At 40.8% G+C, this 22,174-nt stretch overlaps 2 protein-coding genes across 2 annotated transcripts; one reads left to right on the top strand and one right to left on the bottom strand.

Annotated features, from left to right (window-relative positions):
- Positions 1–10: 10 nt before the first annotated feature.
- On the top strand, positions 11–3,809 carry BLOC1S2 (biogenesis of lysosomal organelles complex 1 subunit 2). Its single transcript, XM_035541964.2, has 5 exons — positions 11–141; positions 914–1,030; positions 1,945–2,064; positions 2,589–2,693; positions 3,259–3,809. Exons 1-5 carry the CDS (start codon positions 90–92, stop codon positions 3,288–3,290), a joined length of 426 nt encoding a protein of 141 aa, XP_035397857.1. The 5' UTR covers positions 11–89; the 3' UTR covers positions 3,291–3,809.
- Positions 3,810–10,540: 6,731 nt separating this feature from the next.
- On the bottom strand, positions 10,541–19,285 carry LOC118245606 (cytochrome P450 2H1-like). Its single transcript, XM_035541953.1, has 9 exons — positions 19,106–19,285; positions 16,890–17,052; positions 15,896–16,045; positions 14,494–14,654; positions 13,887–14,063; positions 13,266–13,407; positions 12,794–12,981; positions 11,315–11,456; positions 10,541–10,824 (listed from the first exon to the last, which is right to left on the bottom strand). Exons 1-9 carry the CDS (start codon positions 19,283–19,285, stop codon positions 10,643–10,645), a joined length of 1,485 nt encoding a protein of 494 aa, XP_035397846.1. The 3' UTR covers positions 10,541–10,642.
- Between the last annotated feature and the right edge of the window lie 2,889 nt (positions 19,286–22,174).

The following is a 22,174-nucleotide window of genomic DNA, read 5'->3' as shown; positions in this document are numbered from 1 at the left end:
GCCTGCGCCGCCATGGCGGGGGGCGGGACCGCGGCCTCGCGTGAGGGCGGCGGTGGCGGCGGCGGGGGCCGGGGCAGGGGCCTGTCGCCATGGCGACCGCGGCGGAGGGGCTGCCCGAGGCCGGCGCGCAGCCCGCCAAGCGTAAGGGGCCGGGGGCTGGGGGCGCCCCGAGGCGGTGGGGGGGCGGTGGGGGGGGCGCTGCCTGCTCCCGGCCGGGCTGGGGGCTGGCTGCGGGCGGGCCCCGGGGCTGTCTGTCTGTCTGTCTGTCTGTCCGTCCGTCCGTCCGTCTGTTGGCAGCGTCCTGTCATGTATCTGCGATCCCCCTACGGGCGGGGACCCGGGGTCTCTGCGTTCAGCCCAGAGGCAAGGCAAAAGGTGTCACAAAACAAAGAGCAAGCTTCCGGGTTGTGGGAGAGCAGGGCAAGGGCCAAGCGTGGTAGAAATGGATTTCGAGGAGGAAAGCGCTGGTTATCGTTTTCCGTGGATGGAAATCCGTTTCTTCCCCTTGTGAAACTGGCTTGGGGCAGTTTTCGTATGTTAAGGCAGTGACTAGAAATAAACATCAATGGAATTGTGCACAAAGTTCTTAGAGGCAACATCCCGCAGAAGTTCTCCCCATATTCCTTTCAGAAAGGGCTGGTATTTGTAAATGCAGTCAGGCCAGGTACCTTCCGCTTAAATGTTTCCCAACATATTACTTAAAAATAATCTTGATGCTTCTTTAAGGTAAAGGCTTGGTTTGTTCTCCTTTCGTGCAAAGTAGACAGTTTGTATAGAAAGTAGGTATAGTCAACAACACCAACAAAAACAACAACACCAACAAAAATAAAACACTTGGACCATTTCATTTTTATGGTGTGTTTCTGTACCTGCTAACCTTCCTCTAACCCTATAATGTCTGTACCCCGATTAGAGGATTCAGCTGTTGAAACAGCAGAGGAAGCTAAGGAGCCTGCAGAAGCAGACATCAATGAACTATGTAAAGATATGTTCAGCAAAATGGCCACTTATTTAACAGGTGAACTGACAGGTAAGGCACTGCAGTAGTGACTGGCAAATAAATTTTTGTTTCTTTTCATTTTCTTTCCAGGAACTCTGTTGTGTTGTTTGTATAAACTATACCTATTTTATCATATTTGACAAGGCTGGCAATAACTGTTCTGTTCCTCACAGGTGCTTCACATGCGTGTGTTTTAAAAATCAGCAGTCTTGTCCAACTGCTTTGAGCCTGTAACAGGCAATCATACAATTATATAGGTTGGAAGGGACCTCTGCAGGTCATCTAATCTAATTCCCCGTTAAAAGCAAGGGAAACTTAGCAGTTAGGTCACTTAAGCAGATACCTGCCTAGCTGAGATGCTTCATAAGGTTGATGATCTCTCTGATATGATCGTCCTTCCACCTTGCTGTGAGTGTATAGAAGATCTCTTATCTCTGTTAAACAGATAGGGGACTGCAGGAAGTGGAAACTTGCTAATTTATCTTCTGAATTTCACTGGATTCTGTCTTGAAAATCTGAATGAAAGTGACTTTGGTAAAGTAGGCAAGGAAGTCTGTGAGGCTGAGAAAATGCAGGGATTGCCCAAAACTCTATCTACCATTCTGATCTTTGAAGCATTCTTCCTTTCTATGTTTTGCTGAATTGGAGCCTGTCTTCGGAATGACAGTTTCCTTCCACCTGAAGTTTCTCAAGTTTGCTTGTTTCTTGTTTGTTTGTTAATTTTTTTTGAGAAAAAATTGCAAGTATGTATTCAACAGTCCAGTTGATTTTTACATTTCACAAAACATCATTTCTTTTTGTACATCATTATACTAATACCTCTACTACCACCTAAATTATTCTTCATTATATTTGGCTGTTGTTTTGAAATTTCTTGTCCTCTAGAAGAGTCTGCACTCAGTTCAAACTGCGTGAACATTAAAATGTACTCTGTTGTTTTTAAGCCACCAGTGAAGACTACAAACTCTTGGAAAACATGAACAAATTGACTAGCTTGAAGTACCTAGAAATGAAAGATATTGCTATAAACATCAGCAGAAATCTGAAGGATTTAAATCAAAAATGTAAGTAAACCAAATAAGGGAGGGGTATAATTAACTCTAGACTTGTATGGGAAATTAAGCATCTAAGATTTGATAGTTTACACTCCAATAGGCTCTCAAGGAAAGAAAACTCACTGAAATATACATGCTGTTAGACAGTGACAATCTTCTGTATATCTTTACAAAACTACAGTGTACATAGACTAGCATAAGAGAATTTATGTCCCATTCTACCCCAAATTTTGGACTGATAGGGATTAAATAACAATTCTTTTGATATACATTGTTTTTTTATTTGTGTGGAGTCTAGCCAGTAAGCTTTTGCCAGTAAGCCAGTCTAGCCTCTTAAGCTTTTCATAAGTTGCTGGAATATGGCTATCAGCATCACCACTCAATTTTGGGGTGGGAAAAGGAAGGAGCTTTTGAAGTATTTTATCTGGAGAACATTATGAGAAATTCTTATGTTTGAAGTATGAACTGTTTCCTGGAACTGAATTAATAAGAACTAACAGCTTTTTTTTTTTTTTTTTTTTTTTTTTTTTAAGATGCTGCTCTTCAGCCATATCTGGAACAAATCAATCTAATTGAGGAGCAGGTTGCAGCTCTGGAGCAAGCAGCTTATAAATTGGATGCATATTCCAAAAAACTTGGTAACTATTATCTTCTACTGTTACTACCTAGCAACATATTCTCTTATAAGGAGATTTCACAAGACAAAGTAAACTCTTACTTTATTTAACAAGTCTGAGTGACAGAGTTGCTCGTGTAGCATAATGTTGATCCACTTCCAGTTAATGAACATTAGAAGTGTGTGTGAAATGGTAAGAGTTGATAAAAGATTAATATATCAAGTTACATGGAGGTATAATACAGGTGTTATTGAACTACAACTTATTAATGAAGCTTGATTTCTTTTTTGCAGTGTGCACTGATGCAAATTTTAAAGACAGATGTTTAATCCCACAGATAGAGAGATTCACTGAGTTCCACCAGGCACCCAAGTCTTGGCTTAAGTTAGTATGCGTTGTCTGACTTAGGCATCTAGATCTTGACAATCCCATTTTTCAATTCGATTTGCCTAAGTACTTTAGGAAAAAATGGCCCCAAGTGATTTCTTTAAATTAACTTGGTTGTAAGATGTCTTGTATTGCTGCATACAAGATTTAAGATTTTTACCTGTCGAGTCCTAAAATACTGTTATTTTTCCTCCTGCAGAAGCCAAGTACAAAAAACTGGAGAAACGATGAAATTACAACAATCTTTAAGTTGGAGTTGGGCTATGAGTCAGACCGATCCCTGTTTAAGTTACACAACACCAGTTTTATATGTTGACAAGGATTTGGTAACAGCTAACATCATGACTGGTAATCTTTTGTATCTATCGAATACAGTAAGCTGTATTCATGCTTAAGGCTGAATGGTATTTTCCTTTTCTCAAACGTTCCTGTTGCTTCAGTTGTTACACGGTGAAAAGTTGAAACTTGTCCCTAACCTGTACGTTGATTTTGGCTGTGTGTTAGTCCTGTGTCCCACATGAAACGTTCTACCTAGGAAAAGCCCTGCATAACCTATAAAGATGTTTTCCCGTAGTAGCAGCAGGACCTAAACCTATTTTTTTTCTTTCATTGAGCTCTGCATTAAGAAGATTCCCTGGCCTTTGGAGTTACAAATGCGGTATTGACAATACTCGAGTTTGATATACATCTTTATCTGTTTGAAATAGAGAGACTAGTTATGATAAATTTACAATAAAACAACTTGCTGCATTTGTCTCTCTGGAATCTCAAATTCCTGTTGGAAAGATTATGTGAGTTGTCCTTTTATTTTTCAAAGGGTCTGTTAATAAAGACAAACTCTTTCCAGTTACTGGAGGTCATAGAAGAGAACATGCTTTAAACTCTGTGTCAAGTATTTCTGCACTTATATTCTTTACCTGTCCTGACCTCAGGTGGAATTCTTGTATCACATTATCACATGCTTAGCTAACATAGCACATCCTTTCTCTGCTTTCCCAGTGAAGTTTTGTATAATATTTTGATCCTAGTAGTTTTTGGAGGGGCATGCCCAGCAAATAAATCTCCTTCTCTACAAGATTAGCAATGCTCCAAATTGCTAATTTAACAAGGCCCTTTTCACTGAACAGAAACTCCCACTCAAAGTTTGCGGGTTTTTGGTTCCTATTGACTCATACTAGTTGAAGCTGGCTTTTGAGTGAGTTGCAGTAGATGATGCTACAAGTACTGATGCAGGAAAGAGGAAGTTCAAACTTTTGATGGACTATTTAGAAGAATGGTTAGTCAGGTGACAATATGGTAAAAATCATAATTCTGTCAGTCAGTGTACAGCCACGGATTGACAGTTTTTCCTAGTGCTATTTAAAAGCGGTGAAGCAAGGCCTCTGAGAGCCTCCGGCATTACTTTAAAAATCCTGGTTTTAACATGGTAAATACTATTCTAGGTGGCCTTGACGTAGGATTTGAGAAGGCCAAGTTCACTTTGAAAGATTTTCTTGAATGAGTTTCTTTAAGAACAGGGTTAAGTCTCCCAGAGGCATCCATGCATTTGTGTCTGTTTGCTCTTACCCGTAGTTAGCTACTAAACACTTAGCATCATTATCAAAGCAACATCCTCCAGTCCAACAGGAAGAGATACCAGCTGATGAGTTATTTCTGTGTTGGAGGAAATCATACCATGTAGAACAGCACCTGTGTTCACAGTTATGCTAGACAAGAGGATCTTAGCCAGGCAGATCTAAAATCTTAATTCCTAGAGACTGGCATGAATGACAGTGTGGACAGTGGCCTGTTTGGTGATCTCTGATATGGGGAAGTGTAATATATCAACGGCAATAAGACAAGGTGGTAGAGAGTCTACAAGTCCTGTTTCTCCAGGGTTTCATGCACTTTTAGATTATACAAGAGGTGGACATGATTCAGCCAGACTCACCAGTGTATTTGATAGTACCATCCTTTTTCTTTGCCCTTATAGAGGAGAATCACAGCTGATGATGTAAAATCTCTTGAGGATAAGATGCTGTCTAGAGCATTGTGATCATGTTTATGTGATAGGGAAAATATCAAGCACAAAGTGCCAGTGACTTGTCCTGTCACTATGCAGCAAGCTAAATAAATTCTTCTGCTCCTGGCAGATAACCTGTCAATCAGGTATTGAACAGAGAATGGAACATGATCCAGACAGGCTCCATACTCTAATGGCAGCATGCTGTCGATTTAGGTGCAAATCCACTCCCTTCTTGGATGTGTGCCATGTACTAAGATCCTCAATTGGAGACAGAGTCCACAGAACCAAGCTGGGTGCAGAACTGGATGCGTGGCAGCCCTGCTCTGTCTTTAAGAACTGTTGCAGTCACCATGGCATTTTCCTTAATACGTATGTCCACATTCCAGTTAGTTAAGATGCCAAGGCTCATAGTGTCATGCATAAGAAGAATCCTCTGCTACTGGGATCATTACAGCAGCCTTGCTGTGTAATCTGCTGAACTGACCATGAAGAAAAATGCAGGTTTCCTCTCTGCTTTTGTTTACATCCTTTAATACTTCCTACTGGAGCTGCTTTAGTAGGGCACCTGCTTGTCTTGAGGCTATGGGGAGGCACACAATGGTGAAGAAGTTTCAGGGCTACAAGTCTTTCTTAAAAGAAAATAGGAGACACTCATGTTTCTCCCTCAAGCATTGTTCAATGTACGAAGCTCATCCTGTGCCAGCAAGACTTTCTTCCCCTAATGCATGCATGCAGCACACTATATTGCTAGTGGTAGCTTTGGACATTATGGCAACCCAGTAGGAATTTTTACTAACACAGGAGTTAGATACAGGGATGGCCAGAGTGTTTAGGCAGAAGGGACTGCACTCAAAGATAGACTACTGCTAGGTAAGCAAGAACACATTCTCAGGGGCACAAAGGCTAGAGTTTGTCCTCTGCTCAGCAGATAACTGGAAATTTTTGATTAAGCAGATTATGACTGTACAGAACGACCACTCTGGAGTACGGACCTACTAACTGTAAGCCATAATCAGCACCTTATACGGTCTTCAAAGACATGTCTGAAAGCAGAGGATTCTGTCAATGTCACAACTAAACCTGGAATGAGAATCCTGGAAATTGGAATCCTCTAAACTGGAAACTAAACTGGAATCCTCTAAAGAAGGCATCCACACTACTGGTGTTAACAGGTACTGCTCCTCATCCTTCAGGGCCCAGTGGATCAAGGGGACAGAGTGACAGTGGATACGTAAATATGCTCACATGCAAGCAAAATTATCTTTTACCTCTGCATTTAGCTCAACCTGGAGAATGTTCAGTCTGCATGGAGCTTCCTGGTCTGCCCTATCCCATCTCTTTATAGTCAGAGGTCTAGTGTCTGATTTGTGTCTTTACAGTGAGGCTCAAGAATAGGTTTAAATATACCGCAGGGACACTCCTATTTGGATCTGGTTTTGTAGAACTGCTAGCTTAGCCATGGCTTGTTTTACTCAAAGGTACAATTGATGTGGTGAGATCCACTCACCACATACAAACCAGTATGCTGTTGGAAGTTCTGGGAATCTGTATGATCAGGGCATAGAAAATTCCAAAGAAAAATAATACAGCATTTTTCTGCTCATTGTCTTTTCTTGACAGGATTGCAAGATGGCCACAAGAGGGTGATGTGTCAGTAGAGAAAACTTCCCCAAGATAAAGCAGTTAAGGGAAAGTAAGAACCAGTATTGTTGTGTTGAAATAATTGCTTTTCTGCATGTAGAAAATAGTGGTATTTTAAAATTACAAAGATCAACTCTTTGAACTCTGGAGCCTCAGGAATTCTGAAGATGGAAGTCTGTCTAGCCATGGATTTCACTTAGTGTTTTCAGGTAAGAGAGCTAAGAAATAGCAAACTCTTTCACAAACTTTTGAGTATCATATCTCCAGCAAGCAGAGATGGGAAGAGGAGCTTGTCCAACAAGTGAATTTTTACTGAGAGGAAATTTTAGAGAATGGGTACCTGAGTGTTTGTGTGACAGTGGCACCCCAGTTACACCAAGAGTTGGCAGCTGCGTTCTCAGTTCTGTCTCTAAGTGACCCTTTCCTTCTCTGCCTGAGGGCCCTCTCTGTGACTGGTAGAATCCAAATCATGGCAAGGTTGGCAGGTCCTTGAAAAGCAGCACCACAGAAGAGGCATGGTGAAGTGTGTGTGGACAGCATATTACTAGCGAATTGTATAGTCCAAAAGCCAAGGCACAGCTTGGTTGCTGCTCAAACATTTTTCCTAGAAAGTCCATTAGACATCTCAGAGGAGGCACGAGGGATATTAAAACATCATCTCTTCTCTTCTGTGGCATTTCCTGGTGGAAAAGATAATAAGAAAGTAGCATGTGCTCGAAGGGAAGAACATGGAAGATCACAGAGGAAAGAGGGGGCTGACAGATGAGAGTCAAGGGGCAAAGTATCTTGTCAAAGTGGTTTGTGCAGCCGCTTTGAAGCTGAAGCAGTTCTTGACAAGTCTGTAGTTCTTGACAGGACTGTAACTGCAAACCAGGGACTAATAGCCTAGCAAACACAGCTCTTTAAGCAGGAACAGAAGCATTCAGTTCCAGAGAAGGATTTTTTCCCCAGCACCCTTGAGGCAGTTCTACTCAGCTGCTCCAACAGGTTTTTCAGAAGTTGGACTTAACAGTTGGACTCGATGATCTTAGAGGTCTTTTCCAACCTAAATGATTTTATGATTCTGAGTCTGATCCAACTTTCTGAATAATATTTTGTGGAGATGTCCAGAGTATTCAGGATGGGGTCTTAAATCATTAGTGGAAACTGCAATGTGTTCAACAGCTGAAAAATAGCTCTTCTAGAATGGAGTATACTTTTTTACGTGGAACTCTGTGTTCAATAGAAATGTTAAAAGATATCCAGTGGGGTGCTAATCACAAATGTATATTGGCCTGAAGCTAAATATATAATTATTATATAATAATATGTTGTTGTATGTGAGTGTTACATCTGAGAAAAAACATACAAGCAAAAGTAATAAGCAGAAGACAAGCATGATATTTAAGTATGATGAAGTTTGTTAATGCAAGGTTTGTTAATGATTAGTATTTGTCCCTGCTTTCTGATATTACAGTAGAACAAAGTTGAACCTTGACAGGGGTCAACAAAAATTATAAATTAAAGCAGTTCATCCAGGTCTGTCAGCAGCCAGTGATTTTATCTAGCCAGTTATGTTTAACCTGGAAGAAATGAGATCTATTGATTATCTTTTCACTGTTGTTTTTACCGTAGGCTACCTAAAGTGAGACTTTCAGGATGCAGCATCAGCCCTCCTTTGATCCCACATCCCTGCTTCACATTGCAACAGAACTGCTGGGAGCCACAACCAGTTCCTTGCTAGTTTTCATTGTCTACCTCCTTGTCTCTTCAGCATTGGAGAAGATGTCAGAAACAGGGAAACTACTTCCTGGGACATTTCCTTTGCCCTTCATAGGAAACATGTTGCAGCTAAAGAATAGCTTGCCTGAGTCTGTGGAAGAGGTAAAGGGTATTTGCTTGCAGGGCTTGATAGCTTTTACAAGAGCACTTTCATTTCTATGTAGTGTGACTTGCTCATGTTCTTGTAATTAAATGGGTGTAATTTAAAAGCTGTGTTCTTTTTTGGTAAATTGTTTCAGCTCAGTAAGAAGGATGGTCTCATGTTCACAATATATTTTTGGGCACAGTATGTGCAGTGGTGTTATATGGACCTGATGTTGTGAAAGAGGCTCTGATTGACTAAGAGTTCAGTGGAAGAGGACCTATTCCACTCTCCTAGAAGTTCTCCAGAGGAACGTGTACTTTCCTGAGAGATTCTTGCTGGGTAGAGGAGGAGGATGTAACTGCGAAGTCAGAAGAGGGAAGAGCTGATGTTTCATTTAGTACATTTAGAACAGACCTTTGGCTCACTGGCATTAAATGGTCCCATTCTCTTGCTATTGTAGATGGTGTCTGTTGCATTTTGTAATGTCTGGGTTACCACCTGGAAAACAGATGGCTGTGTTGTCATTCTCACTCAGCTTTCCACCCTAGGAGCTGGGTAGGTCATCTCTATGGGACAAGTATTTCCTGAAACAGTCAGGACTATTTCAGTAGTCAGCCTCAGTGCTCCTCGATCTCTAATTTCTGCTCCGTATCATGGTGGAGTCTCTGGGAGCTAAAGCTGTTTTCTTGCTGATTTGCATAGGCTGCCTGCTCATCTGTTCAGCATGGACGAAGATATCTGGAACAGGGAAGTTGCCCCTTGGGCCATTTACTTTGCTTATTTTAGTCATGGAACAGCTGAAGGGGAAGTACAGGGTGCTTTCTTTTTTTCTTTTTTCTTCTTTTCCTGCCAAGAAGTCTTCTAACAGTTGGTCTTGGTTGTATATGGTTATAAACTAGATGATATTTTCATGTATCTTTTTTTCATTTGTATTTCTGTGATTCTGTAATATTTTTTGCTATGGACTTTGTAATGCCATGCTAACAACTCATGGAAATGCCAGTTCTACATTTGTCCGTCTATGCTTGGCATCTCACATAAACTCCTTTTACCTCTTTCTGCCTAATGGTTGTAAAATTGCTTTAGTGATTTTTACATAGTTCATAAAAGTAATGGGAAGATGCAAGCTGCCATTCAGCTATAAATGACGTCATGGGGATCCCAGTATTATTTTATTTGTCCTCTTTTGCACAATGGTCAGTGCTGTAATCACAGTTCTGGTTCTGATAGGTCTAATAAGGCCAGTTGAGCCTTCTACCACATTGTTACTGAAAATGTAAGTTTTATAGGTTGTTGTAGCTCAGTCTTCAAGCTGTAATGTGTTTCATATAAATGAGTGAAATAAAAGTCAAATACGTACAAATCTTGGAAAACATTTGAGAGTCTAAGCTTTGTGTAGAAAGGTTTTCCACTAAAACATGTCCTTCTAGGATTTTAAGAAAGCAATTCAGTGCATTACTTCTTATTTATTTTGCAGTATAAATTCTAATTTTACAGATCTTCATTATAATCACACGAGAGGACCCATGCGCCCAGCCATCAGATTAACTCCATCCTCATCATATGAGAGGATTTGTACTGGGGCAAGATTACAGTAGATGGTCATCTTCTAACAGAAGAAAATCATTCCATATTGCTTTATGCTTACTTTTACAAGTAGATCACAAACAAACTGAAAACACAGAGGAGAAATGTACCTCAAGCAGGGTCTGTGAAAAGCCTGTAGTGCAAGCATCTGTTCCTGCTGTGCTGAGAGGAGCAGGTGATAGGGACAGCAGCAGCTGGGCTCTCACAGCACTAGTCCACACAGCCTAACACATCAGGATGTCAGGAACCAGATAGGAACCTGAGCTAGGTGAAGGAGACCCTTTATCGTTCAGCATAGGGAGCTGTTTTTGCTATGCGATTACCTACTCTGCCTCTGTTTAGAGCTGGCTGTGGTGATTATCAAAACACCACACTTTTTTTTTTTAAAGCATAACATTTATCTCCATAAAGAATATAACAATGATCTCAGTCTCATCAAGCTGGGAAATGACTGATTCAAGCAGACTTTTCATGAATTTGGGAGCTGCCAACTGTCTTCATTGTCTAACGGGGAACAAAACCAACCTGATAAGGTCGGGGCATATTTGTCAGACTGGTGATTAATGGGGAAGTATCAATGTCCTTCCGATCCAAAACAGGTTTCAAAGTAAAGTTCTGCAGAATGGATGTTAGAAATATGAATATCTCCATCCGGGCCAGACCTTCGCCTGCACAGATGCGTTTTCCTGCAAAGAACAAATAATAAAAAAGGAGGTGATGGTAGAGTAATTTTTCTGGTAACTTATTTTACCCCCTGTTCCTTGAAAGTTCAGACGTCTCAGAATAGATGGGCAGCACTGCAGCATTTTGGGGAAGTGAATTGAATTAAACTAGGGGTTCAGTATCCAAAATAGTGTGAGAGTGCTCAGTGGGGAAAGGCAGTTTGAAGGCTTCAGTTTTTCATGTTCTGCTTCTGTTTGATGGTAAGTCAGGAGATAGAGAACTGGCATGGCTGTGAGTCTCACCTCATTCATCCTTTTGTGTAGAATGCATCGGATGGTCTTTTGTAACTACTAAGAAAGGAAGCCAACTGAAACTCTAGTACAGGGGTTAGGGCTGCTCAGAAGTGACTCTTCTATTCTACGTCACTGTACAGACAGTGGTGACAGAGCCCCTAAAATGTTCGGAGGTTCTAGCAAAGCACAGCCTAGGATCTGAAGTAGAAAGAGCTCTTACCTGCAGAAAACGGCATGAAGTAGTCACTCCTTTTAAAGGTACCGTTTGCATTCAGGAAGTGTCCTGGGTCAAATTTTTCAGGATTTGGAAATTCCTTGCTGTCTTTTAGGATGGGAGACAGCATAGGGAATATCATAGTGTCCTGAATTAGCAAAGAGAGAAGAAAATTCAAGTGGCCAAATTCACATGCCAAAGCACAGCAGTATTGAGCAGTTCCCACAGCTGAACAGCATGGCACTGCTTTGGTTTAACTGCTACGTAGTCTCAGTACATATAACTGTCACTCAGAAGTAGCAAAACTAAAATTTCATGAGAAAGGCTGGTAGAACTCCTCATGAGCCACAAGTGGGGTTCTTGGGTGAGATTTAAAAGGTTTAGGGAAACGGGATTTTTTTCTGAGGAAAGAACTTACAGAAGAGTTGACTGAGATCAACAGTACTCATTCATGTATAGGAGTTAACTGGCTACATTCTTCCACAGAAGCAGTTCATTCAATAACAATTATTTTTATAATAAGTAAAAATCAGGAGGACTATTTCACAAAGGGAAATAAAAACTTAGAGCACTGCAAGTCTTAATGCATAATAACACCTCAAGAGGACCATTTGCATCCTCTAGAATGTTGAAAAATAAATTCTCATGTCAACTGTATCAGCTTTGAAATCATTTGTTATAGAAAGAGAACCCAGTGGCAACGTTTTTATGAGGTCAATATCCTGATAACCCTGAAGCCTGGAACAGGAAGCTCCAGCTCTCATTTATTTAATTCCCCTGTACTTTTGGCCTGGGTAAGCTCTGTGATCATCACACACACTGGCTGGAAAGCAGCAATTCAAAACTTAGCAGACCTCCGGTCGATCCCAGAGCTCCAGATACCTAAGTTTGCACATGCACATGTGATACGAAAATCCTGATGATATAGAAAATTGGTCAAATGAATCTCTATTTAATCCACATATGCTATAATAAGGTTAAAAGCACTCTTTGCCTAAGCAAAAGAGCACAGCTGGAAAGGCATTGTTACTGATAATCGATTCATGATCCTTTACTCCCCTACCTCTTTGAAAGATAACAGAACATATTTTATCTGAGTCAGTGAAGTTTGACCAGTTTAAAATGAGCATTTAATAAATAAAAATATCTGCTATAAGTATGGTAAAGATGTTCTGTAATGAATTTTAATAGCAAGGTTGGTTCGAGTATTTAAGATTGCTTTCAAATAAATTAGAACTTTGTTTACGTTTGTGTGAAAAATAGAAAGCTCCATCTCCTTCTTCACACAGAGGATGGAAAGGCTTTTTTCAAATACAATGGAGGGGGCTAAACTCAATAACTTTCAGGATACTCTCCCACACTAAATTATTCTGATTCTATATATTATTTCAGTGTGTTTGAAAATAAGCAAAGTAAAAGATAATGAATAGAACTCGTCATTGTTTACAAGAGATTATGACCTTTCTCAGAAACAGTGGAACAGACCTTGGGGATAAAATAGTCTCTGAACTTGGTGTCTTTGGTCACAGCATGTGGGACATTAAGTGGAAGGAAATCAATGAATCTCTGGATTTCATGAGTCACAGCATCTGTGTAGGGCATCTGGCTCCGGTCTGCCATGCAGGGACCTCGGTCTTGGCCAATCACACGGTCAATCTCCTGGTGAATTTTCTCTGTTAGGAAATAAGTAAGTGTTGAATGGTCAAGTCTCTTGTCTGTTTGCCTAAACCTCTCCCCAGAGCTGCAGCAAAACTTTTAGAGCCCCAAGAATATATGAACAGACTTAGTACTAATGCCTCTCTCCTATGAATAGAACTAAGACTGATAGACATCTTCATGCTGCAAATACGTTTCTTTACTCAGGGGACCATTGCCACCTGTGGCAGTGACAGGAATTGTACAAATTGAACCCATGTCCTATTAAAAATTTTTCAGGTATTTATTCCCTTTCTTTTACCTTCAACCTCTGGGTATTTTTGGAGTATCAGAAGTCCATATCTCAGGGCAATGCTGGTTGTCCCTGTTCCAGCAAGGAACAAGTCAAGCGTGGTTCTGGTCAAGGTACCAACGGTGAATTCTGAGTGACCGTTCCCTTTCTCCTGAAGGAAGATTTAGCAGAATTCTTTGAATGAGAAAGCTGAGAAGCTTGTTTACAAAGGAAAGTCTTGTTCCTGTAATGTGTGTTTTTAGGTACATCTAATTTTCTTTTGAAAATAAAGCGATCTCCAGAACACCAGCAATTATGGTATTTCTACTGAATGATGTGAACATTTTTGATATGGGAGGAGTGTAATTCAAAATAACATCAGTCAGGTTTGTCACCAGCTCTCCTAGCTTTGTCTAGTGCTGTATGCCAATGTTAGTTCTGTGTTTAAAGATCTTTAAAAAGAAAACGGAGAGGGTAGAATGAAGGTGAGCATAGAACAAAGGTGCCAATGAAAGTGTATTCCCCTCTGTGTTTGCAAAAGCCCAGTGCCCTGCTACAACTGCGAGAAGACACAGGGATTCAATCAGTGGTATTCTTAGTATCCAAAACCTTCTCACTCTGACATCCAGAATCCTTTCACTCTTACATTACCTGTTCCATTTTGTTGATGAAAGCATCAATAAAATCTCGAGGACAACTGGGATCCAGAGATTCCTGGTGTGCTGTTACTATTTCAGAAATAAATCGATTTATATCTTCAACATTTTTTATGAGTGTCTTATGGGGCCCAGGTAAAAGATCAATGACATTTGGGATGAAATTGTATATCTGTAAAAATAAAATGATGGAAAAGCACATTTTGCTCAATGTAGATACAATAATTTTTTTCCTTAACTGTTACTATGAAAATTAGTAATTAAACTGTTTTGGAACAGTAGGTCTGTATTATTCAAGTGGATTTTAATGCCTTTTAGATTATGGTTTCAAAGATAGAATTCACTTGAGCTACTTTTGTAATGATACCCTTCTCTGGACAAACAATTTGGAGTCCATAAATTAAACAAACAAACAAACAAAAAAACACACAAAAAAAAAACACCACACATCAGGACTTGATCATTTAATTGACTTTTTGGTCTTCAAAAGTTTTCTCCATATTTAGGAAAATTTACCCCAATGAAAAATGAATAATGTGAATAAATATTCATTAAAATCATAATAATTAATACATTTACTACTGAAATGAAACTGCACGTACCTGTGTCTGTATACTGTTCTGGAGGCTGTTATTTTCTTCCATCAACTCAATTAAAGTTAGAAATTTCTTGTCCTCATAATCAAACCGATCCCCAAAGACAATAGAGCAGATGATGTTGGAAACAGCATGGACTAAGAAACTGCTAGGGTCGAAAGGTTTCTCTGCAACAAAAATAAAATGGTTCCTTGCTTTCAGTATTTTGGTCACCATTCCCTCCTTTGACACTATGGGGAGGTTTTGCATCTACTATGAGTCTTTGAGACTCAGAGTTGTATAGTTCTTCAAGAAGCTGGTGGAGAGCTAATCCAATTTATTTTTCTCTACTTTAAATGATCCAGTTTTCCTGTTTGAGTGGTTTAAATACCTCTTTTGTCCTGTTCTCACCAGAACACTGGTCTGAGTGGCTTGGTTCCTCTTCAGCTGACACATGCCTCTCTGCATTATAGACTATTAGAAACAGCCTGAATAATCCCTCCAAAATCTAAGAAAAAATTTAAGGACTTTGCATTAGCCATGTCTTTAGGTTATTGCACCCTGTTTACAAACTCTATTAGCGTAACCTCAGTTACCTCTCCTAGGGGTTCAGATACCCATGATCAAAAATTGAGTTTTGATAGCATAGCTGCATAAACTTCTAAGAAAATTACCTAAGTGTGAGAAAAAGTGGTATTAGACCCACGAAAGACAGGAAAGGTAAAATTGCAGACAGTGGTGCATATCAAGGATGGAAGAGGAGAAGCATCAAGATGAAAAGGTATAAAATCTTAAAGGAAAAAAAGGCGACAGAAAATGTCAACTCAGCAGCACTGAGGAGCAGCCTATTCCAAGGAGAACTGCAGCCAACATTTCTCTGCCTGCCTGCTGACTCCCTGGCCAGCAAAGGCCCATCCGATGTCCCATTAGAAGTGGTGAGCATAGTAACCCTAAGCCTAGTAGGTTAGTAGTCCTAGCTATTTATTGTTAGCTTTAAGAATAAATATGCTTTATACTTTTCATTTGCATATCTCTTGCTTGCAAAACCTTTTAGTATGTAGTAAAAGATGCCATACCAAAGTGACCCAGAGGTGGAGGATCACTATTTCCTAGAGGCTCATAGGAAACAGTGATGCATTGTCATCCATTTAGGTCCATCTGCTTTTCCCCCCTTGCAGATTATCACTCATGAAGGTTGGTTGTGGAAAGGAAGCCTGTGGTCCAGGGTGGTACCACTCTCAGGGGAGGTACTTAAAATAAGTAGTCTTAATTTACATACTACTAAAAAATGCATTTGTAGGTTGAAATAGCAGAAATAGGAGCTGTGTGCCCACTTCCTGGGTCACAGGTTTGGTGAAGCAGCCCCACACCCCTCACTGTCCCATTGTGGATTCACAGTGTCCCAGCAGGCACAAAGTCCATGTCCTACCATGTGTGTTCCTGAGCCTCTCCACCAGAAAACCAGCTTCCTCCTGGATTCGCGCCTCGATACTCTTCTTCCCCATCCCAAAGTCACGCAGAGTGGTGAGGGCAAATCGTCGGAGCTGCTTCCAGGTCTCCCCATTGCTGGTTACAATGCCTGACACAGGAAGGAAAAACAGAGGAAACGGATTTTTTCCCCCCTGAATAGGCGTTACGTGGTAAATTCTCAACATGCAAATATGCCTCTCTGTGGCGTTCTACCACAATCACTGTATGCCCCAAACCTAACTTTCCTTCAGTTCCGGAGATGACAAATCTGATCAATATGATCACAACACTTTGAGTAAAACTGAAGCTTATTCACAGAATAAGAGAAACTACATCAGGATGTAAATAAGAAGGCACCACTGGTACTAACCTGAACTTGGCCACCAGCACGTGACCTTTGCACTTAGGTAACTGACCAGATGTTCAGCTGTGCACTTTCACACATCGTATGATCACTTAAAATACCATGGAACAGAAGTACCCTGGAATAACCATTTACGTGGCTAAATGCCATACTGGGAACTGTCCTAGTGAATGGGCCCAGGGCCTAATCCTGAGTGTGACCCTTACTAGGACAGCCGATATTAGCTTGTTGCTATTATGCTCTGGGATTTCCTCTTGCTGGCTCCTGAGCTGTAGGTATCTTGCCAGTACTTTCAGAAACAGGAGAAAGACAGTAAGATCTTAGAGGTGCATTTCATGAACAAGATTTTAGCCAGAACTTGAAGAGTGGTGGAAATAGAAAGGAACTGACCGAAGCCAACCTGGGATCTTAAACAGTCCTCCAGGGGTTCAGTTTACTCAAAGGTCCAAGCAGTGAGTTGGGCTTTTAATCTTTTACTACTAATTTTTATGTATGAAAGTAGTAAATGAAATCCACCACTGCCCTCTCAGCTGTGTTCCTGAAGCACTGACTGCCTGAGCTTTGCATGCTGACATTACCAGGGACACACCTGTGCCTTCAAAGAGTTTTTTAAGCAACGGCAGATTGCCTCTTCCGCTGAAGTTATCTGCCTGATCGATCAGGGCTTCTTTCACAGCTTCATAGCCATACAGCACCACAATCTTTTGGGGGCCTAAATATATTGTGAAGACAGGACCATACTTCTTGCTGAGCTGTCGGAAGAAAGAACACAAAGGCCGCATCTGGATGTTAATCATGCTAAAAAAAAAAAAAAAAGGAGAAAAGAAAAGATTGTAGCTAAGAGGTCTGAAGGGCAATCTAGCATCACTGAGGCATGACATTTCACCTATGGAGTACACCTAGAGGAAAGAGGAATTGTGTGAGAAATAGGGGGTCTGAATAGGAATGGTTACGTGTCAGGTCCAAATCAGAGAAAAGGAAATTAATCTTCACGAGGCTGACAAACAGTCTGAAACACCTTTCTACTGTATGTGGTAGATAGTAACAGTTTGCACGAGCTCAAAAAACAATTATACACACTTGATAAAGCAAGTCCCTAAAGGGTTTTTGAGCATAAAATACTACAGATGTCTCTAAAATCCACAGATCTCTGGAAATTGGATGAGTACACCAGTGAAGAGTCACTGCATCCTTGTGCTTATCATGTACTCTTTCCCAGGCATCTGGTTTTAGCTACAGCTGCAGAATGATTCTTGGGCCACTTGGTTTGAACTGGAACACCTCTTCTGAAGTTCACTTTTTAGGAACAAGCTCACTTTCTAAGAACAATCTAGTCCCAGTATTTTGGGGAAACAAATAACCTAGGGCTCTGAAACAATGCAGGATGCTTGTGATTCTAAACACTCACAAGCAGCAAGGCAAAAAGAAGCTCATATGGATATGGGTGCATCTGCTGATGGACATGGTGATGCTAGCTATTGCCACATTTTTCTCTGAAATAGTGAACACTCAGAAGTGACTTGGTTAACACTAACCTTTCATATGAAAGTTTTTTTTTTTCTTTTTATCCCTGGAAACACTTGCAGATTCCACAATACTGTGACAGACAAGAGGTCTGATATGCACCAATACATTGAGCAGCTTAACTGCACCCCAGCTGGAGGCGCAGTGCCACTCACACTGTAGAAGTGGGAGTGTGCTTTGGTTCAACAGATCCTCATCTCACTCAATGCTAAGGGTATGTGAGATTAGAGTTGGGATAAATATTGATTCAAGTATATTTAATCCACAAGGGTTTCTTTTTAACTGTGCCAGGCACTCACACCTTTGAGCTCTCCAGAGACATGTTTTGAGGAACTGTGCTGCTTGTATGTTGCCACATAGGGTAAAGATAAAAGAAAGCTGAGTGAAAGAAACAGTAGCAGATTGCTGACAATGACACTGAAAAGTCTCCTGTTGCATAACCTAGTGACCTGGTCACCTGTGTTACTGCTTGACTTCCCCAGTATTCATATTTGGCAAAACACTACAGGACCACCATTTCATACTACTGTTAAAACTTGTAGATTCGCTGGGGCTGGACGTGAAGCCTGGAGGTTCTTAACTGCCTGACCTCCCACAGAGATTGGGATTTGCCCCAAAGAGTCTTTACCCTGTGGATAAGAGCCCTGCTCAAAGTGTCTGGAAACTCAGTGACGACTCAGCCCCTTCCCATCCATCTACCACCATCCCCTCACAGTCCCCTAAGGAACAGTTACTACAGCCAAACTGCCTCCACTAAACCCCTCCCAGGCATTGCAACACACCTGTTTTGTTTGACAGATGCATGACATTAGCCAGGGGAGGGAATGGACAGCACGATTCACCTCCAAACTCCTTTGCTTCAGCCCCTTCACTCACTACTTCCCCTCCTAGGAGATTATACCTATAGGCCAGGGAGCAGAGGCAACAAAATGGAGCAGGGTCTTCCCTCAAACAATGCCAGACCCTGCTGCCAGGGTGGCAAGGAGATGGACACAAAAGGAATGTGGTGAATAGTGCAATAACATCAGAGCACTGATAGAAAATCTATTGCAAAATGCAGTACAGCCATGAGGCCAGCACAGGACTCATCATTGGTACGATTACTGTAATACCCAGTATAAGACATCAGAATTATGCATTTCTGGGAAACATTTCCTGTTCAAGTTTGATGTTTGGTCAATGCAGCGTTGACACTGTCTAGTGAATTAAGCTGAGACTATCTGGACTGCACTTCATGCTATAGGCAATGGAGACAACACAGGAAAGGAGACAGACTTTTACCTCCTTCAAGCTTTCAGGCAAGTTCCACGGGTTCAGCTGGAACATGTTTCCAATGATGGGGAGGGCCATAGGACCTGGAGGCTCCTTCTCTGTTCGTGATATGCTTCTCCATGCTGCAAAGAGAAGAAGGCATGAGATGCAGGCCAGCAAGATGATAGTAGTCAGTCCCAGGAGCTCCATGGTGGACTGACAAAGAGATGTCAAGTTTCATAAGAGGCTGAGCTTGGACATCCAAATCCATCCTTAGTTATATGCTGTAGTACAAAAGCACACAGATGAAATTAGCCAATAGCACCTCACTATTCCTGCTGAGATAGGAGATTACTTATTAATCTGTCTAAGATAAGAATGAACAAACTAGTGATGAACTCTCTGTTTGTATACTTGGACTTTTTATGTCTACAGCTTGTGTCCCCTTAGGTAATCATTCATGCAGGACTAAAGAAATCATGGTCTAATGCTGCCAAGCAAACTCAAATGCAGAAATACTAGAGTCTAGCTGCTATGGGTATGCTTAAACTCTTGCTGTTGTCCTTAAGCATAGAGCAATTCCTGCCAGTCACTGCAGTATCACTCCAGTATGTGTCCACAGTCGAGGGAGCTGTGATTGAAAAAAAAAAGGACATCTAGTCCTAAAAGGACCCTAGTTCTTTGATATTTCACCTCCATTTCTGGAATGAAAAAAGGAAATTGTACTCAGGTCACTGTTGTGGTTTAGCCCGGCTGGCAGCCAAACACCACACAGCCGTTCACTCACCCTCCCCCCTCCCTCTCCGGGATGGGGGAGAGAAACAGGAAAGTGAAGCCTGTGAATTGAGATAAAGACAGTTTATTAAGACAGGAAAAATAATAACAATAATAATAATAATAATAATAATAATAATAATAGTATTAATAGTAATAATGTGTATGAAATAAGTGATGCACAATGCAATTGCTCAACACCCGTTGACCGATGCCAAGCCTATCCCCGAGCAGCTGGCCCCCCACGCCGGCTAGCCACCCCTATATACTGTTCAGCATGACGTCAGATGGTATGGAATACCCCTTTGGCCAGTTGGGGTCAGCTGTCCTGGGTCTGTCCCCTCCCAGCTCCTGCTGCATCCCTAGCCTGCTCGCTAGCAGGACAGAGCGAGAAGCTGAAAAGTCCTTGGCTTGGTGTAAGCACTGCTCTACAACAATTAAAACATCAGCATGTTATCAGCGCTCTTCTCATTCTAATCCAAAACATAGCACCCTGCCAGCTACTAGGAGGAAAATTAACTCTGTCCTACCTGAAACCAGGACAGTCACACATGCAGATTTTTGAGGAGTAAAATCAGTTTGTCCTAATCTGTTTTAACCAGACAAGCCACACTGTCTACAGCATTTGCATGATCACTGAGGAGTTTACAAGAGTTTTACAAACCAAAGAGTCCTTCAGCAACCTGCTGTGTTCTTCATTTAATGATGTTTCTAGAAACTAGCTGAAAATCCATAGAAGATGTGAAGAGCCATGAAAGGTAAAGGCTTCCTGATCAGGGAATGACATAATGATTGTCTCTATTAATAGTTAATACAATAGTTATATAATATTTTATCACTTTATTATTTTATAATAATTGTTATATAATAATATTTTTTATTATTTAACACATTATAAAAGCTTACATAAAATATTACGTCCCACTCCTCCTCCCCACAGGAATCCCAAACCCTATAAACAAGATGGGAAATATGTATGTTTTCTGGCAGAGAAGTGGAATGAAACAGTGAATCAGCTACCTGGTAGCAAAGAGCAATACCAAAGAGCTAATCCCAGGACTCTGTTGCCAGATCTTGTCTGTACATCATGCATGGTGTCTCTAAAATGTTAGCAATCTACTGTAGACACTATACTTAGACTCATCAGCCTCTTGGGTCTAACATGCCTCTTCCTTCCATGCCACCCCAACTACAAGGCATGGCATTAGGCTATGTATTTCCTTTTCATGTGACTTTTTACGTGACCCTGTCCTGGAGCACATTTAAACACGGCAGACACACTGCTGTACAAGAGGCTATGAAAAAGGTTGCACATCAGGCTCTCTGTGGGCCAGGGCTATGTCAGTATGGGAAGGAGTCTGAATAACAGGTACCCTTTTCCTAAAAAAAGCTCAGGTTTCAGTCAACCTGCAGTGCTGTAAACCAGTGCAGTATATAGGCGTACAAGGTGAGAAAAGGGGAATTAGTAGGTGCAAAATTATACTGATTTTCTGACACAGCATAAATATTAAGAAAGTGAGCTGCTCTTTGGTTATTAAGGTTAGCAAATATTACTAAACTTGACTTGTGTGAGTCATGTAACAGTCCTAAGTGAAGTTAATTCAGGCTCAATAAAGCCTTAGGAGTGAAACAAATAAATGAGAGAAGTGCGTCAAATGGAGTTGTTCTGGAGTAAGATCTACATGTACAGCTTTGTTTGAAACATCTTTCTTTTTTCTTTTTTTCTTTTTTTTTCATGTTTTTTCTTTTTTTTTCTTTTTTTTTCTTTTTTTTCTTTTTTCTTTTTTCTTTTTCCCCCTTTTTTTTGCTTTCCTTTTTTCTTGTTCCTTTTTTCTTTTTCTTTTTTCTTTTTCTCCTTTTTTTTTTAATTTTAATTTTTAATTTTTCCTTTTTTATGCCTGTCATTGGAAAGCTTTTTTTTTTTTTTTTTTTTTATGTTCCCAGATCCCCAGTGTGGCTGACAAGTCCCCATTTTTGTGCTTGCTGGGTAGCTCATCCCACCTAGAAGTGCATTCTGACTCCCAGATATAGACAACAGAGACAATTCTCAGATTTTTTTCCTTTTATTATTCAGAATCAGAATTTAGAAATCTTGCCCGGCAAAGGAAACTATCAGTACATAAACATTCACAACTTCAGAATATATACCTTCTGGCTAATCATTCAATGGGGAATGTAGTAGATTTCAAGGGATATATAAGAACAGTTTTACACAGACTAGTCCTTAGATAATTCCATACATACCACAAACACTTGATCCAGCTTCTGGAAAGGACAGCTTTACTCTTGAGTCCCAGGCAGTGGGGTATTGTACGGAAAGTTGGA

This window comes from Cygnus atratus, chromosome 7, assembly GCF_013377495.2.
Source record: "Cygnus atratus isolate AKBS03 ecotype Queensland, Australia chromosome 7, CAtr_DNAZoo_HiC_assembly, whole genome shotgun sequence".
NCBI classification, from domain to species: Eukaryota; Metazoa; Chordata; class Aves; order Anseriformes; family Anatidae; genus Cygnus; species Cygnus atratus.
The sequence above is the reverse complement of the archived record's forward strand: the minus strand, read 5'-3'. Positions and strand labels throughout refer to the sequence as shown.

Coding starts and splice junctions, on each gene's coding strand:
- BLOC1S2 (XM_035541964.2), top strand. CDS start 90: ATGGCGACCGCGGCGGAGGGGCTGCCCGAGGCCGGCGCGCAGCCCGCC. Junction 142..913: donor CGGCGCGCAGCCCGCCAAGC/GTAAGGGGCCGG, acceptor TACCCCGATTAG/AGGATTCAGCTGTTGAAACA. Junction 2,694..3,258: donor TGCATATTCCAAAAAACTTG/GTAACTATTATC, acceptor TTCCTCCTGCAG/AAGCCAAGTACAAAAAACTG.
- LOC118245606 (XM_035541953.1), bottom strand. CDS start 19,285: ATGGAGCTCCTGGGACTGACTACTATCATCTTGCTGGCCTGCATCTCA. Junction 12,982..13,265: donor AAAATACCCAGAGGTTGAAG/GTAAAAGAAAGG, acceptor ATTTCCTAACAG/AGAAAATTCACCAGGAGATT. Junction 10,825..11,314: donor CTTCATGCCGTTTTCTGCAG/GTAAGAGCTCTT, acceptor TGTTCTTTGCAG/GAAAACGCATCTGTGCAGGC.